Source organism: Dermacentor albipictus, chromosome 10, assembly GCF_038994185.2.
Source record: "Dermacentor albipictus isolate Rhodes 1998 colony chromosome 10, USDA_Dalb.pri_finalv2, whole genome shotgun sequence".
Classification (NCBI taxonomy): Eukaryota; Metazoa; Arthropoda; class Arachnida; order Ixodida; family Ixodidae; genus Dermacentor; species Dermacentor albipictus.
The window spans coordinates 44,995,660-45,014,025 of record NC_091830.1 but is presented as its reverse complement, the minus strand read 5'-3'; the positions used below and the strand labels follow the sequence as shown (position 1 = coordinate 45,014,025).

The window sequence follows — 18,366 nt, the reverse complement described above, 5'->3', positions numbered from 1 at the left end:
GGAGTTTTCTAAACATACCTAGTTTGATCTTTGGCTTCCTACATTATATAGTCCATCTTTATTGTTAAAGCGACACTAGAGGCAAAGTCGAGCCAGAGTGATAGATTAATGCTCAAGAATGTCTTAGGTATCAATTTTATCACAAACAAAGCTTTAGTAATCGAGAAATTAAGGTAAATGCGGGATTTGAGACTCACCCGGCACATTCGAATGCTAGGTCAGTGACGTAGGCACTCCTCGTTATAATTCTATCACTAGTACTCAACCACTCGTAATAAAAATATCCATACGTTGCATTATAAGACGGAAAAAAATGCTACTTGTCCAGTTCTATTTTTTTAACAAGAACTTACTGACATTACCCTTGACAACGACTGGGCGGTCGAAAGGTTTTGTTTTTGCTCGACTCTCCGCTGCCTGTGCTTTCACATTTGAGTAATTTCGTTATCACATAGTGCTGCGCCAGGTTTGCTGGCTCGCAGCACTCTCAAAAACTGCAAGTATCAGGGAATTTCATGTCCATGTGATGTCGTGGGATGCCCGAACGGTCCACACTACTTGGAACAGCTGCAGGGATGGCAGGATAATTTTCGACAGATGAAACCACACTGTTTCTAAGACAACGCATGGCTGGTATAATGCACTGATGTCAGATTACGGTAGAAATTTGTGCGTGTTGGTGCATGATCTTCGTGCTGAGTAGTGCAGGGCAAGCACTGACACATGAAGGACATAAAATAACACAAGACATTAACTTCCCGTAATGTTTTATTTCTACAGACATGCACTAATAACTAGGCTTGCTCAGCATCACATGACATTGCAACAATGATTATTATCTGAGTAATATAAATTCCTTTTCACTGAAATATGCAGAGACCGAGGTGCTAATGCACTCAAAGCTTAGGCTCAGAAGAGCTTCAGCTTCAGTGATCTCTAATTAGGTTGTCATGCATTTTTCTGATAACTGCACAGGTGTTCAGCAGCGGTTCGCAATCACAATACCTGCAATTAATGGCATCGCATGCATTTTTTACATTGTAACAATGCCTTCTTAACCTATCGTGGAGGCTTATATCCATCCCCAAAATCTGTTTCATTTTCTGTATTCCAATTAAGATCGTCCCAGACTGTTAGAGGCATACTTTTGTGAAGCTTAACTGGATCAAAAATGTATTTCATAACACACACATATCTTAAGCTTGTCTCGAAAGTTGTGCGAATCTTGGCATTTCTACTAAGCAGAGATGACTTCAATACCCCTCGACTTGAACTTTGAAATTACATGTGCCCTAAAGTTGGCAATTACAGGTTTAGTTAGCACATTTTAGTTAATTAGTGAAATTATCATTTTAAAGTCTTGCTGCTAATGTCTGCCTAGCCAAGTAGTTGTAGCTAGGCATCTGCTGATTCCATGTCGATATGAAGGCTTCCTCAGTGATGCGAATTTTCTAATACTACACTTGTTCTTCCACTGGTGCCTTGCTGCAGAACGTTTCACCACTAGCAAGCACTGCTGCTGTTACAGTATCTTTGCGTAACGCTCTGTTAAATAATTTGTCGTATCCTTGTTCTTTATATGGAATTTTGACAGTGTTGTCTACTTCTTTTTTCACCGAGAAGTGTTGCATGACAGTGTCCCACCACAATCTGGCTCGAACATGGTGTTACCAGGTGCCATTATTGGCACTACTGTTGCATCTCAATTCCGAGTTTATAGTAAAATGGTAATGCAAAAAAGTACATGCTTACCAGCTAAAACGCCTAAGTTACATATTTGGGAGCATATCATGAGAAGCCAACAAACACTGGCACCAAGGACAACATAGAGGCAGTTACTTGTGCTGAATAAATGAAATGAAACGATCAATTAGTGGAAATTAAAGTTGATGAAAAAGCAACTTGCCGCAGGTGGGAGCCGAACCCACAACCTTCGCATTTCGCGAAGTAATTTCCCCTATGTTGTCCTTGGTGTCAGTGTTTGTTGGCTTCTCATGATATGACTAATAAAAATCGGGCCCCTCGGTTAACCCCCTTTCTCGTTTATTACATAACGAGGGTCTCGAATCCGGCAACATTGATGCCTTCAGGTAGCATATGTGGGTTTATTGACCAGTTGCCTTCACCCAAAAAGATCACGTTCTCATGACGCCTGCGGCAAAAACGACGTTCCACGTCCGCCGCCAAGGTCTATGAGTGGTGGCGCTGGCTAACACTCCCAGGGTTCTACTAGTACACATAAATACCCAAGAAAGTGGATGGGGAAACGCCGCCGCGGTAGCTCAATAGGTAGAGCATCGCACACGAAATGCGAAGGTTGTGGGTTTGGCTCCCACCTGCGGCGTGCTTTTTCATCCACTTCAATTTCCACTAATTGATCGTTTCTTTATTTCATTTATTCAGCACAAGTAATTTCCCCTATGTTGTCCTTGGTGTCAGCGTTTGTTAGCTTCTCATGATATGACTAATAAAAATCGGGCCCCTCGGTTAACCCCCTTTCTTCATATTTGGGAGCACGTAGCTTAGAATATACTGCAAGGGTAAGTATCAGTATAACGGATGGATGAACAGATGGGTGTAATGATGTGAGCCCCTTTGAACATAGGGGTGGTTATAGCTGCCAAATATGCCTTCCTTATTTTCTTCTTTTTTTTTACAGTGAATGGCTGTCTTTTCTGCACTCGATGCTGTCTGCCTGTGCCTTGAGACTTGTCAACTGGACTCTCAAGGCCATTGCTCCTTGCACTAGGCCTGTGCCTTCTTTACTGAAAATAAAGTATTCCCTTGCCCGCAAGCAAATCCTATCCCAGCCTTTCAGCATTTAATTTTACTAGGCCATGACTGAAATCAGTGAGACTGCACTGTCAACCTTCTTTCTGTGTTCACACAGCCACCCACGGATCCCAGTACACAAGATGTGTATAAAATTGCGGCACAATATGCTAATCATGCCAATAGCTGCTCAGCTATTCTCTGGAGTTTTGTCCATTTCACATGCAAGGAACACAATTTTGATAGCCCATGCCGCGCTCAAGAGTGGACTATGGCAACTGCATTCTGGTAAGTACGACTGAAATAAATTGAAGTGAAGCATACAAGACTTTGGGTGCCACTGCCACAGTATGAAAGGCAGGTGGAACCACTTAAGAGTTGTGCACTGATGCCATAAATGAAGGACCCCTTTGTTTTATAGCAAATAGCTGTCCTTTCTTTATGCACCCACAGATATTCCATGATGGCTGCCTTTCTAGTTGCAATGGCAGAAGAGCACACCCTGATTGGTCATATATATAATTGCCCCACCTTCTCTATGCTCTGATTGGCCACTGCCTTGCCTACTTTTCACTAGATGGTGTCTGCAGCAGAGAGGCTACCAGATATTCTGCGAATGCCGCCAGAATATGTCAATTCATCAGGCCCATAGAGAAGGACAAACTATACGAGGCCAATAGTTGGTTTCCCGTGCAGCTAGTATCTGCACGTAAGTATTCATAGCGGTAAAACTAACGAATAAAATGCATTTGTATATATCGCCAGGTGTGCAGTACATTGTCGGGGACAGCTGCAGTATGCGTACGTGCTTGCAAACACGCATACCAGGCGCTTAGTACAGCCAGCTGTTTTTGAATCCAGGGCTGTGATAACGTGACTCTATTCCAATCCTATTTTTTTCCTACTCCATCTACAACTTGACATCCTGTTCACAATATCACCAGCGTCAGCTGGTCATCAATGGCAGATGACAAGGAACCGAACAGACCCTTGATGATGTGCTGAACGTTTCTCCATGTTGCTGGACCTAAAATACTGCTGCACATATTTGGCTCCTGCCACTTTAATTTTTTTTTTACTTTACCCCTTCTTGCACCTTAATTCATTGGACATTCGCACTGAAGAGAGACAAATTTTTGTTACTGGTAATGCAACGAAACCAAATTATAGTATATAAAACCTACCTGAACGTCCTCACTGCATCAAATACATTATTAAAGGAATGGTGCACTTGAAAGTACAAAGGGAATAGCTTTTTAGAATTGAGTTTGGAAATTGGCTTACACAGACCATCATTTGCGACAGTTTCTGCACAATTTTCTTACCATTTAATTTCCCTACATTGATAGTCCCACATAAATAGGCTTCTTTAGGGAAACCCAAATCAAGTTAGAAATATACATGGCAGCATACTTACACTATAAAAACGTTGAAAGTGTTGAGCAGTTGTCTTTCAATTCATGAGGCAGTAATGCAGAGTGCTTGCAAGTACGAGAGAGAACATTAGAGAGGTATATGCTCTGTCACGGCATTTCGAATTTTGAGCACGGTAAAATTTTTTATCAACAAAACCTAGTACACAAACAAAATGCATGTAGATACAGAAATTTCGTAGGTGCCACGTCTTACAGGAATTTTTATTGAAATAAGTCACACACAATGTATGAATATAATCAACATGGGATGCCTCTGATAGCAGAAACAATCCCACTAGAAGCACGAGTATTGCTGAGGCCTAACTGCATGTGATTAAGCTCCTAACAAAAATCTGGAGCTTGAGGGCAACATTTCCTGCATTTTTGAGCCTTGCAGATAAGTACAGGTTAGCCAGGATCAGCTCACTTAACTCAGATTCTCTGTTGTCTTCACCATGACTGCTGATATGCGAGAATAAATGGAGGCAATTGTAACTCATCAAGCGTGGTACATTGCAAAAGGCAGCAGCGGTGGCTATGAGGCAATGTTATCAGCTGAGGGCAGAGCAGCGTTAGGAGCCACAGCGCGAGACGTTTGGTGCACTTGAGCAAGGTGATAATTGATTGCCTGGCTGGAGCCACTGTAGATGTAATAGTGAACTTCAAGCACAATGAACTATATGATATTCATGTTCTCTCCTAAGAATACAAAAAAAAAAGAAAGAGCCCGGCAGAACCTGTATCACGATGTTAGCGGACAGAAGGCAAAGACAAGCACTGTGCAGTGCAACTTTGTCGTAATAAAGACTCATGACATAGAGCTGTCGCAGACGGGTGCCGGAGCCCAGTTCGATCGTGTTGACGTCTCGAGCGCTGTCTCGGCCCGACGTGCACAACACTGCCATCATTTGTCTAGACGTGAGTTCATGTAAACGTAGTCAGCGAAGAAAGTCCTTGGAAAGTCTGGCCCAACCGTTGCCGAATGCAAGCGGGGGGAAAGAGCAGATCATGAAGATATAGAAAGAGGGTACAAGATCGGCGAGTGGGTTCCCTACCATTCTTGAACAGTTAAAGGGACCCTGAAATGCTTTTGATGATTTTCTACAAATGTACTGAGTCGTTAGAGTAGGTCCTTCTGATCATTAATTGACACATCTAAGTGCTCTGCGTAAAGCGTGTAATTTATTATAAGGTTTTAAATATGCACATCGCTGCCGATCGCAGCGCACTGCTCGGCGGAATTTTAAGCCGCCCCTACCTATATGACTGAAATCACCCATATGACGTCAGTGGGGCGAGCTATCCGAATGGGTGACCAGGGCGCGTGATCGATAATTTTTCCAACTTTATGGTAAACAAATGATCGTCGTAATAGTTGGAATGTTAGTTAATTTGTTTTTATAAAGAGAAAGTAGCAGAAAAAGAATGCACAAGAACAATTTTTTAGTACACTTAAGCACTTCCGGCACACGGCAAGTGTCGTCTGCTTGTGTTACAACGTACTCCATTTTGACGAGAGCTCCGCGGTCAGAGTTGGTCTCAGTCTTTTCGCGAGCACTATGATTTGACTTTGTTGCCTTGTGGACTGCAAACGTAGCGACTGGCAATACGTCAAGCTGCGACATCGTGTCCCTCTGCAAAGCAGTATACAAGCGAACTGGCTGCTGCGCACCGGACTGCCGCTATCCGATCGGCGCCAGGATTTGCACGTTTGTGGCCGTCACTTTACACCGGAAGATTACTAACGCACTAGCGTTTCGCGAGTCCCGTATTAGGGCAAACGTAAGCGCAAGGGGACAGGGTCTGGCCGCTTGACTGTGCCGTAACGGGATGAGCAGAAGGGCAAAGGTGAACGGTCTGCACGGTGCAGCCACCTGGTGGCATAGAGCTCAACCATACACAGTAGCAGCAACGAAGCCTATTCTTTTTTGCTGCTGGTGCGTATTTTTCGCAGGAGTGTAACCATCAACACGTTGTTTTTATAAATGTTTAAAATGTTTTACACTTGGTTAGAGCAATATTAGCGCTTTGTTTGGCTGGTTAAGTGCTGCGCCAACAAGTGTCTGGACCGTGCAGACCGATCAGGCCGCTCACGTACGTCTGCGCCAAAGTTCCTTCATCAGCTTGAGTTTATGCTTCCAGTCATTTGCCGATATGACCAGCTTGCCTGTGGCTAACGGAACGCACGCTGCTTCGATAGCTCTCGCTTGGGGTCGACAGCCAAGCGGCTAGCGGAGAGGTTTCGCACGGGCGGGGGCGGACTTCAAAACAACCGGAAGTGGACGATGTGACGTCGCATCGTGACGCAGGACCAGTGAAGGCGGAGCTTAGCCCCGCTCACTCGGCGAACGAGTTGAGGAGGAAAAGCATGGCTGGGGAGGAGGGTAACTTCTAATCGCTTCATCATCATCATCAGCCTGGTTACGCCCACTGCAGAGCAAAGGCCTCTCCCATACTTCTCCAACAACCCCGGTCATGTACTAATTGTGGCCATGCCGTCCCTGCAAACTTCTTAATCTCATCCACCCACCTAACTTTCTGCCGCCTCCTGCTTCCCTTCCCTTGGAATCCAGTCCGTAACCCTTAATGACCATCGGTTATCCTCGCTCCTCATTACATGTCCTGCCCATGCCCATTTCTTTTTCTTGATTTCAACTAATATGTCATTAACTCGCATTTGTTCCCTCACCCAATCTGCTCTTTTCTTATCCCTTAACGTTACACCTATCATTCTTCTTTCCATAGCTCGTTGCGTCGTCCTCAATTTGAGTAGAACCCTTTTCGTAGCTTGTAGCTCCATTAATACGTAACGCTTCACTTAAATTGTAGTGCGAATGTTCTACTTAAGCTGTACCCTACGCGTCTACAAAATTTGTCCGAACCGTTTCAGGGGCCCTTTAAGGGTTGGGAAACCAAATTTTGAGGCTATAAAAAGCATGTTGTAGGCTGCTTCCGTATGCAAGGACACCTAGAACGAGGTATCGGACGCTGCAAACGTTTCAAAATAATTTTAATTCAGCTCCAAAAAGTCATTAAAAACTCCTTCTCGTAGTCGAGACCCATCGCTAGCGCGGCAGCTACTACGTCACAGAGGAGGAACGAAAATATTGACGTCATAGCACACCAGCACAAAAACGTGACGTATGATGAGTAGCGATGAAATGCCGATTACGGAGCCTGCTGAGCCGAGCGACCGAGCTACAGGCATATAGAAATCCTTAATGCAAAGCAGGGGTAAGGCGTGCAGACACGGACACAGGAGGAGAGAAGTGGACAGCACGAACGCCACACGGCGGCCCGCGAATGGCAAACTGCGTGCGGCGAGTTGCCGTGCCGACGGGCCTTTGCACGTTTGAGTGTAAAACAGTAGCCGGCCGACTCCGAAAGGGACCAGGATCTACGGCGTTCGTGTTGTCCGCTTCTCTCCTCGCATAGTCACATAGTTCGGCAGCTCGGAGCGGTCTCTCCTTCGCTTGGCCTTTCTCAATGTGAAGGCCCGTCCACGTTACCGGCACGGAAACTCGCCGCACGCCGTTTGCCGTTCGTGGGCCCCCGTGCGACGGCGGTTTTGCTCGCGAACGGCGAGATTTCCTAGCCGTAGAGAGCACGGGCCCGGGGCCCATTTGTGCGGCAGCCGTACGGCGAAGCGGCCAATCAGCGTCCGAGGAGTGGTCACTCTGTGCACCGACGGCAGCTTCACATCGTGGCTAGGCCTTTTCCGGTTCACTTCGAAGCTAAAGCTTACGGCGCTTCGGAATGAATCACCGACTCTCACAAGCCGCAATATTTTCTTACCGTTGTTGTCGCTCTTCGCTATAATTATAATAATCGCAACATGCACTTCGAATCGCCAGTTGACCTCTGCTGGAAGAGCACGCGTATGCGCGAGCAGACGACGCAGCATATTTTTACGTCACTATTTTTTGTGGCCCACGTGACCAAGCCATGTTGCGTTTCCTCCTCTGTGACGTCATAGCATCCCCCCGGAGCCCAAAAACCGAAACCGAAATAGCTCGGTATAATAATGCTATTATTAAATTATTTATCGGATATATATGAATCCCGCTGTGTGTATCGTGCTCCCTGAAGCATGAGGCAACGTTTGAATCAACAAACGCATGAACGAAAATTTTGATGTCTCCACCCCTTTAAGCCAACGTTGCTTTAAGCTACTTGATTATTGGTGCTGCCATCTCGCGCAAAGCAGCAGAAACTCAAAGTATATGCTATGGCCTCCGAGATGTTTTGCAGTGTTGTAATCTGCGCCGAGCCATGCCGAGCCACCTTTTTTCACTGTGCACGGAACCGCTTGCTGCCGCTTTAAACCGTGCGAGCAACATGGATAGCAAGGTAGTTCCTTCAAGTCTCCGTGCTTCAAGTTGTTGACATCACATCGCACTTGCAGCTGTAAGTTTGAGCGCATTTAGTGTTCTGTAGTGAAAGATCCGAGTCTCTACGGCAGAAGTGCTAGAAGAACGAAGATGCCGTCGTGCTGCCGCTTCACGGCGTCGCTATGCACAGGCTGCAGAGCACAGGCGAATCAAGGTTACGATGATCGAAGCAACAGCGCGTCGAAGGAAATAAGTAAAAGCACTACCCGTTATATGCCCGGGATAGCACGTTCGGTAACTGACGAAATGGCGACAGCGCATTCGCTACGGCTAGCCGCCGTAGCACTCGCCCGCCTCTTCGGTTTTCTGTACTCACTACGAGCTTGCGCGCGCTTTTTCGAGCGCAGATTGGTGTGCGCCTGGTTTCTGCACTGAGCTTTCATAACATCGCTTGTCTTTCCTCTGCATTGAATTGCCGCGACTCGCTACGTGCTTGCGCTCGCATTTCCGAGCACAGCGTGGTGTGCGCCTGCTTCAACAGATTGCTCGCGCTCATATATAGAGGGACACTAAAGCGAAACAATAACTCAATTATACTAATAAAACATTGTTCGTGAACACTGCAGGCAGTCATTTCAAAATAATAGTTTGATTATTAGATATGAAAATGAAGGCAGAAGTATCAGTTCCTGAATTTCGCGCTGAAACCCCGGCGCCGGCACGTCAGTGTGACCAACGTTACTAGATTACTTTCAGTTGTTTCACCTGGCCCCTTTCTGTCGCGCCCGCGGGGTGGCGCGCGCGACACTGTCGCCCGAAGGCGGGTGGTGCGAACAACGTTTGTGCGGGTGGACAGAGACGCCGATGCGTGCAGAAGCGTGCCACGTTTTGCTCGTGTTTCTTATTTGTGTGCCAGGAAAATGCTGCACGCCTTGTGAGCAAATATACCTGCAATGGAACAATGAAACGGCAATGAAACAAGAAAAAACACGAGAACGAGACAAAGTGATAGCTAGGGAGGGCGCAGTGCTCTTCCTATCACCTTGTCTGTTCTCGCTCCTGTTTTTTTGTGTTATTAAATGTCGGCGAGCATTCTACGTCAACATAGTTTATCAGACCACCGCCTTTGAACTTCGTGCGCATTTCCTAAGGGATATAAAATTGTTACACTAATCATGTCAGGTCATCAAAGATTTTTTGGAACTGCTGAACTTGACAGAACAGAATGCAATTCAAAAGAACCTGAAGGTTTTTGCACCACAACAAACGACAAAGTCACTGCGAGTAACTCTGATGTAGACTTTAGACATTGTCGATGATCTGCCGCGTCCAGGTGTGCTCTATGTTTCGACAGCCAAGTTACATCAAGATCCACTGGAGGTAAGACACACTGTTCACATTTGTTGTGACTACATTCAGATTGCACTGTTTGCTAGGAAATTCCCTCTCACGTTTCTTTCAGCAATCCATTAGACTAGTGCGTTCCTTCGGTTGAGATGAGTCCCATCCTACTATAACCAACTTCACGCAGATATTCCGCCTTCTAAACCTGTATACACCTGTTAAAACAGCGCTACGTGGTAGTGTGGACGGTGTGCCAGGACCTGTGCTCGTCAGCATCAATGACACATTCAAGCAGACGAGAGAAGCCTGCAAGTAAAAAAAGTAGTCTTCGCAATGCCATTGAGGCGACGTTGATAAGTTGCCTGGAGCGAAGCAGCTCACCAGAATGTGCTTGCAATGAGCATAGCAATGAGCAATGAACATGGGGGACAATGACGTTGTTTATTATCTGTGTGGATATGTTATTTGTAAAGTCACAAAGGGTGCCCCATGGGATCTATGCATAACGGACATAAGCTTTGAAACCCCAGCAGTTGGCTGTGACAGTTACTTGAGTGCAGAAGTCTCAAGCAAGGTTCCTTAAAGCACCCGATGCCAAAGATACTGGGCTCTATGAAGACTGCTAACAAAAGTGTGTTGGCTTCCCTGGATGAGGCAGGCCTTTGCGGAGAGATATTTTGGAAGGTTTTAGATTATCTAGAGGGGTGCTGCCTCCCTCTTCTTGGTTGTGCAGCGCATATGTGCGCGTTCACGTGCGAAGTACTGAATTTCTTCATTGTTATGCGGATGCAGTTTTACTTCAGGGATGCAAACTTTCGACTAGAAAGCAGTCATAAGGTAGCTGTAGCAACCAAGAAAGCGCGTCTTTTGTGAATATCGATGCATAATGCTTAGATTCATCAATCCGGCGTTGTACTGGTCCTATTCTTTTTTTCATGTGTACATAAAACATTCCACTAACGAAAATCCTCACTCTCCTGTTCATTCGCCTATTAGCTGCTTTTTACAGAGTGCACAATGTAAAAAGGCTATTCTTTGAATATTTAGCGCCACGAAGTGCAGCAAACAAAAAAAAAGTTGTGGCATTGAGTCGGCGGCGCGCTGCTGCTTTGGGAAGCTTCCGCAGCCAACCGGGCCAACCATGGCGGCAGCGCCACCTCGCGAGAGGAGACGGCAGAGGGTCACCTTCTCGCGCCGCTCCCAGGCGGAGTTTTACAACTGAAAAGTATCTAGTAGCGTTGAGTGTGACGTCAGGGATTCCAAAGTATGTTTTCGCATTTGGGCCGCGTTGGCTGAGTAAACGTGCCCGAAACTTGCCAAGTTTAAAGGGCCCCTGAAACGGTTCGGACAAATTTTGTAGACGCGTAGGGTACAGCTTAAGTAGAACATTCGCACCACAATTTAGGTGAAGCGTTACGTATTAATGGAGCTACAAGCGATTATAAGTTACCCTCCTCCCCAGCCATGCTTTTCCTCCTCAACTCGTCCGCCGAGCGAGCGGGGCTAAGCTCCGCCTTCACTGGTCCTGCGTCACGATGCGACGTCACATCGTCGACTTCCGGGTGTTTTGGAGCCCGCCCCCGCCCGAGCGAAACCTCTCCGCTAGCTGCTTGGCTGTCGACCCCAAGCGAGAGCTATCGAAGCAGCGTGCGTTGCGAGCATTCTGTCGTAGCGCCGAACGTGTCTGGTATTCCGTTAACCACATGCAAGCTGGTCATTTCGGCAAATGACTGGAGGCATAAACTCAAGCTGATGGCGGAACTTTGGCGTAGACGTACGTGAGCGACCTGATCGGTCTGCATTGTCCAGACACTTGTTGGCGCAGCGCTTAACCAGTCAAACAAAGCGCTAATATTGCTCTAACGAAGTGTAAAACATTTTAAACATTTATAAAAACAACGTGTTGATGATTACACTCCTGCGAAAAGTACGCACCAGCAGCAAAGAAGGAAACGCTTCGTTGCTGCTACTGTGTATGGTTGAGCTCTATGCCACCAGGTGGCTGCACCATGCAGACCATTCACATTTGCCCTTCTGCTCATTTCGGCTCATCCCGTTACGGCACAGTCAAGCGGCCAGATCCTGTCCCCTTGCGCTTACGTTTGCCTTAATACGGGACTCGCGAAACGCTATTGTGTTAGTAATCTTCCGGTGTAAAGTGACGGCCACAAACGCGCAAATCCTGCGCAGCAGCCAGTTCGCTCGTACGCTGCCTTGCAGAGGGACACGATGTCGCAGCTTGACATATTGCCAGTCGCTACGTTTGCAGCCCACAAGGCAACAAAGTCGAATCATAGTGCTCGCGAAAAGACTGACACCAACTCTGACCGTGGAGCTCTCGTCAAAATGGAGTACGTTGTAACACAAGCAGACGACACTTGCCGTGTGCCGGAAGTGCTTAAGTGTACTAAAAAATTGTTCTTGTGCATTCTTTTTCTGCTACTTTCTCTTTATAAAAACAAATTAACTAACATTCCAACTATTACGAAGATCATTTGTTTACCATAAAGTTGGAAAAATTATCGACCACGCGCCGTGGTCAGCCAATCAGATAGCTCGCCCATGTGACGTAATATGGGTTATTTGCATCATATGGGTAGGGGCGGCTAAAAATTCCGCCGAGCAGTGCGCTGCGATCGACAGCGATGTGCATTTTTAAAACCTTATAATAAATTACACGCTTTACGCAGAGCACTTAGATGTGTCAATTAATGATCAGAAGGACCTACTCTAACGACTCAGTACGTTTCTAGAAAATCGCCAAAATCGTTTCAGGGTCCCTTTTTATTTGGTTCGTTTAGAACACAATGTAGTCGGTCTGTACCACTATATAATTAAGTTGGCCCTAGATTTCACCAAAAATCCATGACGTCATAGCGACCATGTGCGGGAACATCATGGAGGCGTCGCCACCCGTCTTTCCTTCCTGCACTTTTCCCTGTCTTGCCAAGAGATGGTGTTTTTTGTGTTCTAAAAAGGTAATTTACATGATGCAGAAGAAATCATTTTTCTCTTTATATAGTAGTGAGCGGCAGTTGCGGAAGTGCTGTGCCGCAGACGTGCCATTTAGGTAAGCACGCAGGAATGCCGGGAAACATTCTTACAAGCAAAGTGTCAGAAAACTACGCTTTATTTTCCTTTACTTTGTGATGTACCTTCTCACTGGGTAGTGCCGAGCGATCGCTTCTAACAAGCGCAGGAAAGTCTTCATACAGGGTAGTGCGAGTGATGGTTTCTAACATAGAAATGAGCCACTGCAGCGCGTGTGGCCATTAATTCACTGCCACCACAGCCCACAGCATATAAGGCACGTGCGACTCCAGCAGCAGCGCAGTTACCCTGTAGCTGGCGAAGACGAGATGGCGCTTCACTTTCTACCAATAACTTTTTATTGTGTGTGAATGCCCGTGAACGGGCCCACAAAGTTCACACTATGGTTTACTGTCTTCCATTGCAGATTGAGGCTCGCTGTGTTAGCATCCACTAAATTTGGAATACAGTGCTATATGCATCCACTGTGGAGACTGCGATAGCAAGGCTTGCCACCCCCATTTCGCTTGAACAAAAGTTTTAAGTAAACATAGTAATCAACTAACGCGTGAAATCCTCGAAGCAGCACACATCGCCTAGTCAAAAGACGCATGCGCCAGTAGCCCCTCCTTATCGGTTATGTCCAAAGAACTGGCATGTATAGCGGGGGGGGGGTTATGATGATTACAGTTATCACCCTTGTTTGGTGCGGCATGTATGATTGACTGTGAATATATGTATGTTTTTTTGTTTCTCCTGTTGGTTGGAGCTATTATATATTCTTCGTTCCAAGCAATAAACTTCAGTTGCAAGTCAGCGCTCGTCCGTGTCATTCTCCCTGCTGTCCCCGTCAAAACCGCGCCTTTCTGTTTCAAATGTGGCTTACCAACTCGCCCAAACTTCCGTTTTAATGCAACAGCTACGTTGCTAAATATGTTAGCCGTAAATGGGGAGCCAATGTTGTGTTTGAGACAGAGGAGTGCCACCTGAGTATACAGTTGCAAGTGATGCCACAATCAGTAGGTCCATTAGAGGTCCCTAATTTCTCAGCTGTTGGCCATCAATGTCATCATCATTAGTCACTGCAGTTAGGTCTCATGTTGACCATATTGCAATAGCAAAGAAGTGATGTCGAGGAAGTGACAAAGTGACAGCAGCGTGGCACAGCTCAGGCAACACAGGCTGTGCAGATCGTAGCAAATGACATTGCTTAGCTCTGGCAATGTAACACCGCCTTTAGCAGCAGGCCATTAATTCCTCGGTCATAGATTCTTACTGGTGCGCTATTATGCTCAGTATGAGCTACAATGTGCAACAGCTTTTTTACACGCTTTTGCATTGTAGTTCATACTGAGCAAAATTTAATACATAATACACTCCATTTAATACATAGCAGGCGATGCTACTAAGGCTAGATAGAGCACAAACGTGCTCAAATATTAAGTGGTTTGACATTCCACAGGTTGTAGTTGTAACATATAATGTAGTTATTTCGTGGAAAGTGTTGCATATCAAAAGACAACTGCGCAAAATGTGCAAACTCAGAGTTATGTTACTGCACTACTTGTTTAGCTTCTGCAACATTGCCTCCTAAGCATGAAACAGAGTATAGTTCCCTTCCTCAAACATGAGTACGTAGTTGTAAACTGACATGGGCAGGCAATTGTGGCTCAGTCTTGGCTCTGCGAACAAGCAGGAGGGGCATTATTATAGAGGACACACTATGCTCTACTCTGGAAAGCTCACTGACTCACATGTTTACCATTACCAATTTTATTTCTGTGGCGAACGTCCATATGCAGGCCGTCCCTGTACCACTTGCTCAAGATGCTGCTGCACCTGGGAGAATGCAAGCTGACATGGCTCAGTTTTGACACACCCAGCTAATTAAAGAGGACCAAAGAGAGACCAGCAGCGGGACTTTGGTACTGGGTCAGTAGTGCCAAGACGACAAAAGCAAACAGTGCCGACAGATACTGGAGGCAATGGAATGCCAGCATCAAAAGCGAGACTGTGAGCAAGTCTCAGAAGGCCACCCATCACTGGCAAACAGCAGCCTGCCATTGGAGCTCTTGAACAGGGACACTGTGATCCATAAATTCCACTTAGAGAAGACCAATAAACGCAAGCAGCCCCCTGAGACCACCTGCGGGGATGGAAGCGTGCCCTGGCAAAGCATTCAAGGCATGTCTGGAAACACTCGAACTGTTTGCGTAAGTGTTTGTTGCTTTCTGTGCTGTCGAAACAAGACATTGTACAACCACTACACTTCAAACCCTATAGTTCTTAACGGTGTACATGGATCAAGGTAACTTAGAGGGGTATTTTTGTACTGCTGCAGCTGAGTGGTCATGCAGCTACTATAATACATGTGCACAGATTGCACAGTCCGGCCAGCTCAAATTGGCTAGGAACCAACAAGCTACTATCACATCCAGCTTGCCTGTTTATTTTAGGTTATGGGACCAATGTGTAAAAGTTATGGTTCCACTGCTCACGACTGGTCGATCCTGGTAATAATAAAAGTGGAACATTGGTCAGACTGCTAATGAAGTGCAAGAAGCAATGGCATTGAAATGGAGTAGTTATGCTATTCCAGCCAAGGACACAGAGGTAGGGGAAAGAAATTTAAAAGCAGTACACACTTTGGGCCATGGAAATATGTGGAGCTGGTCTCCAGGTGTCGTGGATCGAGGTCATGGATGTTACACAACCGACACCTCACTTTTGTTCCCCAGATTATTTGGCTTACGATTATTCGGCCCCTTAAAGTGCATGAAGCAGTGGAAAGGCAGATCCTTGTTCAAGTACAGAAATGTCATACATTTATAGGTTCCCATTGAAATTAATTTAAACGTAGCTTACAAAGCCTGCAATGTGGTCACAGCATGGCAACAGTATTTGTTGCTTTTGGTAAACAATGAGTTAATGGTATATTACTACTCTGCCCACTGCGTATTGAACACCCATACACTTAACAGTGGCTAAGGATGTTTTTTGCCACTCAGGCTCCTGCTGAAATACTCTGCACAGTTTGCAGGATGACGATGTGTCACAGCCGCAAATTTTGTTCAACCATTTCCACCGAGAAGTGGTATTTCATCACACTGTGTTCATATCCCTGTCTGATGTGAATTGATTCTGTGCAAGACCAATTGTTCCCAGATTTTATGATGAAGTAGAGAGGACAGAAAGAAAGCCATACAAATGGCATTTGACTCACAACTAATGTTTTAATTTGGAATGCTGACATACCACAATTTAAATACCACACCCTTTACATAACTGAACAGCGCTCACTTACAAATTGCGGAGGCACAGTAGAGAACAGGAAAGTCACGCTGTTAATACCACAAAGGCACTGAGAGTGGGCTAATGCCTCAAATGCTACTCCACACTCCTTGTTAAGTGTAATGTGCGAAGCCCACCAATGTCTTTGGTAAAAAATGCCCCTGTCAGAACAGGCATTAAAGTCTCTTTTGTTGTTACCAGTGGGTTCCCACTTTTCACTTTGATACCTTTGTGCATCACTCTCTACTGCTTCCGATATTTGTATTACAACGTACCCCTTCGGTACCACTGGGACAAAAGCTGCAGGATAGTAGGAATTGAACTGCCATATAGTACATCATAGCCAAGACACCAGCCCTTGCACTACTAACCCAAATGGAGTTTAGTCATACCGACGCCTTTTGGGGCACCAGAGCGGAGAAATTTTAACCATGCATTCCACCCAGGCACAGAGCAACAGTATATACTGATATTATTGTACTTGCCAATGTTTTCCAAAATTTTCATAAAGGTTATGAATTTGGGCTTGTTCTACAATATTACGAATCTTGATTGAAGTTCTATGAAAATTAAATCTCATTTGTGAAACAATTTTAATCATGCTCAAGCTGGAGCAATGTAAAATGAAAAAATAAAGTCCTGCAAAAACAATTGTGATGCTACGTGCCTCTAACCATCTCCTACCCCTGGTATTAGGGCTCTTAGGATATTTTTTACAAATTCTAAACCTCACAGTTTGGCAGGTATGCATTACGCGCATTTTTCTCTTCTCTCTCTAGGACAAAAAGGAGCTGCCTGCACATTCCAGCCAACATCTGACTGTGCCTGTCACAATGGCAAAATCCGTACAGACGCAGGCCACGATCCCGACCAAGTGCAGTGTGGACGTTGCAGTTGGTACATCAGGAATCGAAGACAGGAACATGTCCAAGTCGACTCAGACATCACCTGCTGCTGTGAAGATGCACAGAAGGACAGAAGCCATACACCTTGGAGATGTTCAGGACAGTGGCTCTCACATGGAAGACTCTCGAGGTGAATATTCATGTTGGTCATGAATGGCCTAACCACTTCATTGGATCATTTCCCAGTTGTTAGCAGGCAGAAGTAATATGACAGAGTACTGGCTGCTTTTGGTTACGAATTTGATTTCAGATTGTTGTCACTACAAATACCTGTATGGGCAAACTTTGTCCACTGCAAGACATATGTCCACATGACAATTTTCAGTCACCACTGTCCTTCTGGTGTGATGAGCAGATACAGAGTCAGCATATCTAGGTACTTCCCAACGCTTCCAAGGGTTCTACGTCAATGCAGTGTAGATCACTTATAATGCAAGTCACCAAAGTTGCCAAATATCTACACCTTAAGTGCTACCACATCATAACCGAAACAAATTTTCAAAGCCTGCCATATACATGGAAAACAATTAAATGAAGCAGCCCTGTGAATCCAACAATCAAGGCATGTGAACAGGATGTCTGTATCCTTTTAAATTTGCAAACACAGTAAGTTTAATGCCCAAGGACTGGCTTATACAGGCTGTCTGCACGGAACGGACACAATAACGGAGGAGAGGAACGTATTTCCTTTCCACACAGCAACTGAAAAGCTGGAGGGCGACAACATGCACTGCATGCTGCTGACAGACGGCCACAACAGAGCATGGCCTCCGAGGTTGGGCCACACCCGACCTCGGAGGCTATGAGTAGGGGCATGCATGCAGGTTTCTCCATCACCTAGGCAACCCCCAGACGTCTGCAGTTTCTGCCATGGTTCTGCAAAGTGTCTTATACCACGCGACTTACAGAGCGAGTTTCCACTGTGGCAGACACAATTTTTTTTCCCCTTCCTTCTTGCCTGTTCTGCATTGCCATTGTCACTCTTGCCTCCGCTGTCAGTGCACTCTGTCTGGGATTTCCCAGCAGTCACATTATAACCGGTATTTCATCTCACATGGCTGCACCGTAAGTTGTCTGTGTACGCAGCATGTGCTGTGCGAGGGTAAACAAAAGTCCAAAAGCACAGTGTTACATCTGGTCATGCACTATTAAGCAGTTACGTTATAAGCAGTCTGAGCTGTGCAAGTGCAGTAGTAAATAAGATGTTTATGTTTTTTCTTCTGCACCTTAAACACATGCCAATGAGACTGTGGGACTATTTCCAGGAGTTTTGTCGTG

General features: G+C 45.7%; 1 protein-coding gene across 6 annotated transcripts in view; it reads left to right on the top strand.

The window, feature by feature from the left end:
* LOC139050889 (piggyBac transposable element-derived protein 3-like) overlaps positions 1-18,366 on the top strand; it is an 80,308-nt gene that overhangs the window by 48,654 nt on the left and 13,288 nt on the right. The window contains exons 1-3 of one of the 6 annotated variants that reach the window (XM_070527701.1): positions 8,461-8,594; positions 14,695-15,105; positions 16,963-17,218. The exons of the other annotated variants lie outside the window; for them this stretch is intronic. Coding sequence (XP_070383802.1) covers positions 14,878-15,105; positions 16,963-17,218 — 484 coding nt within the window. The 5' untranslated portion in view covers positions 8,461-8,594; positions 14,695-14,877. Of the gene's footprint in view, positions 1-8,460; positions 8,595-14,694; positions 15,106-16,962; positions 17,219-18,366 lie in introns of those variants that run through there. 6 annotated transcript variants of the gene reach the window in all.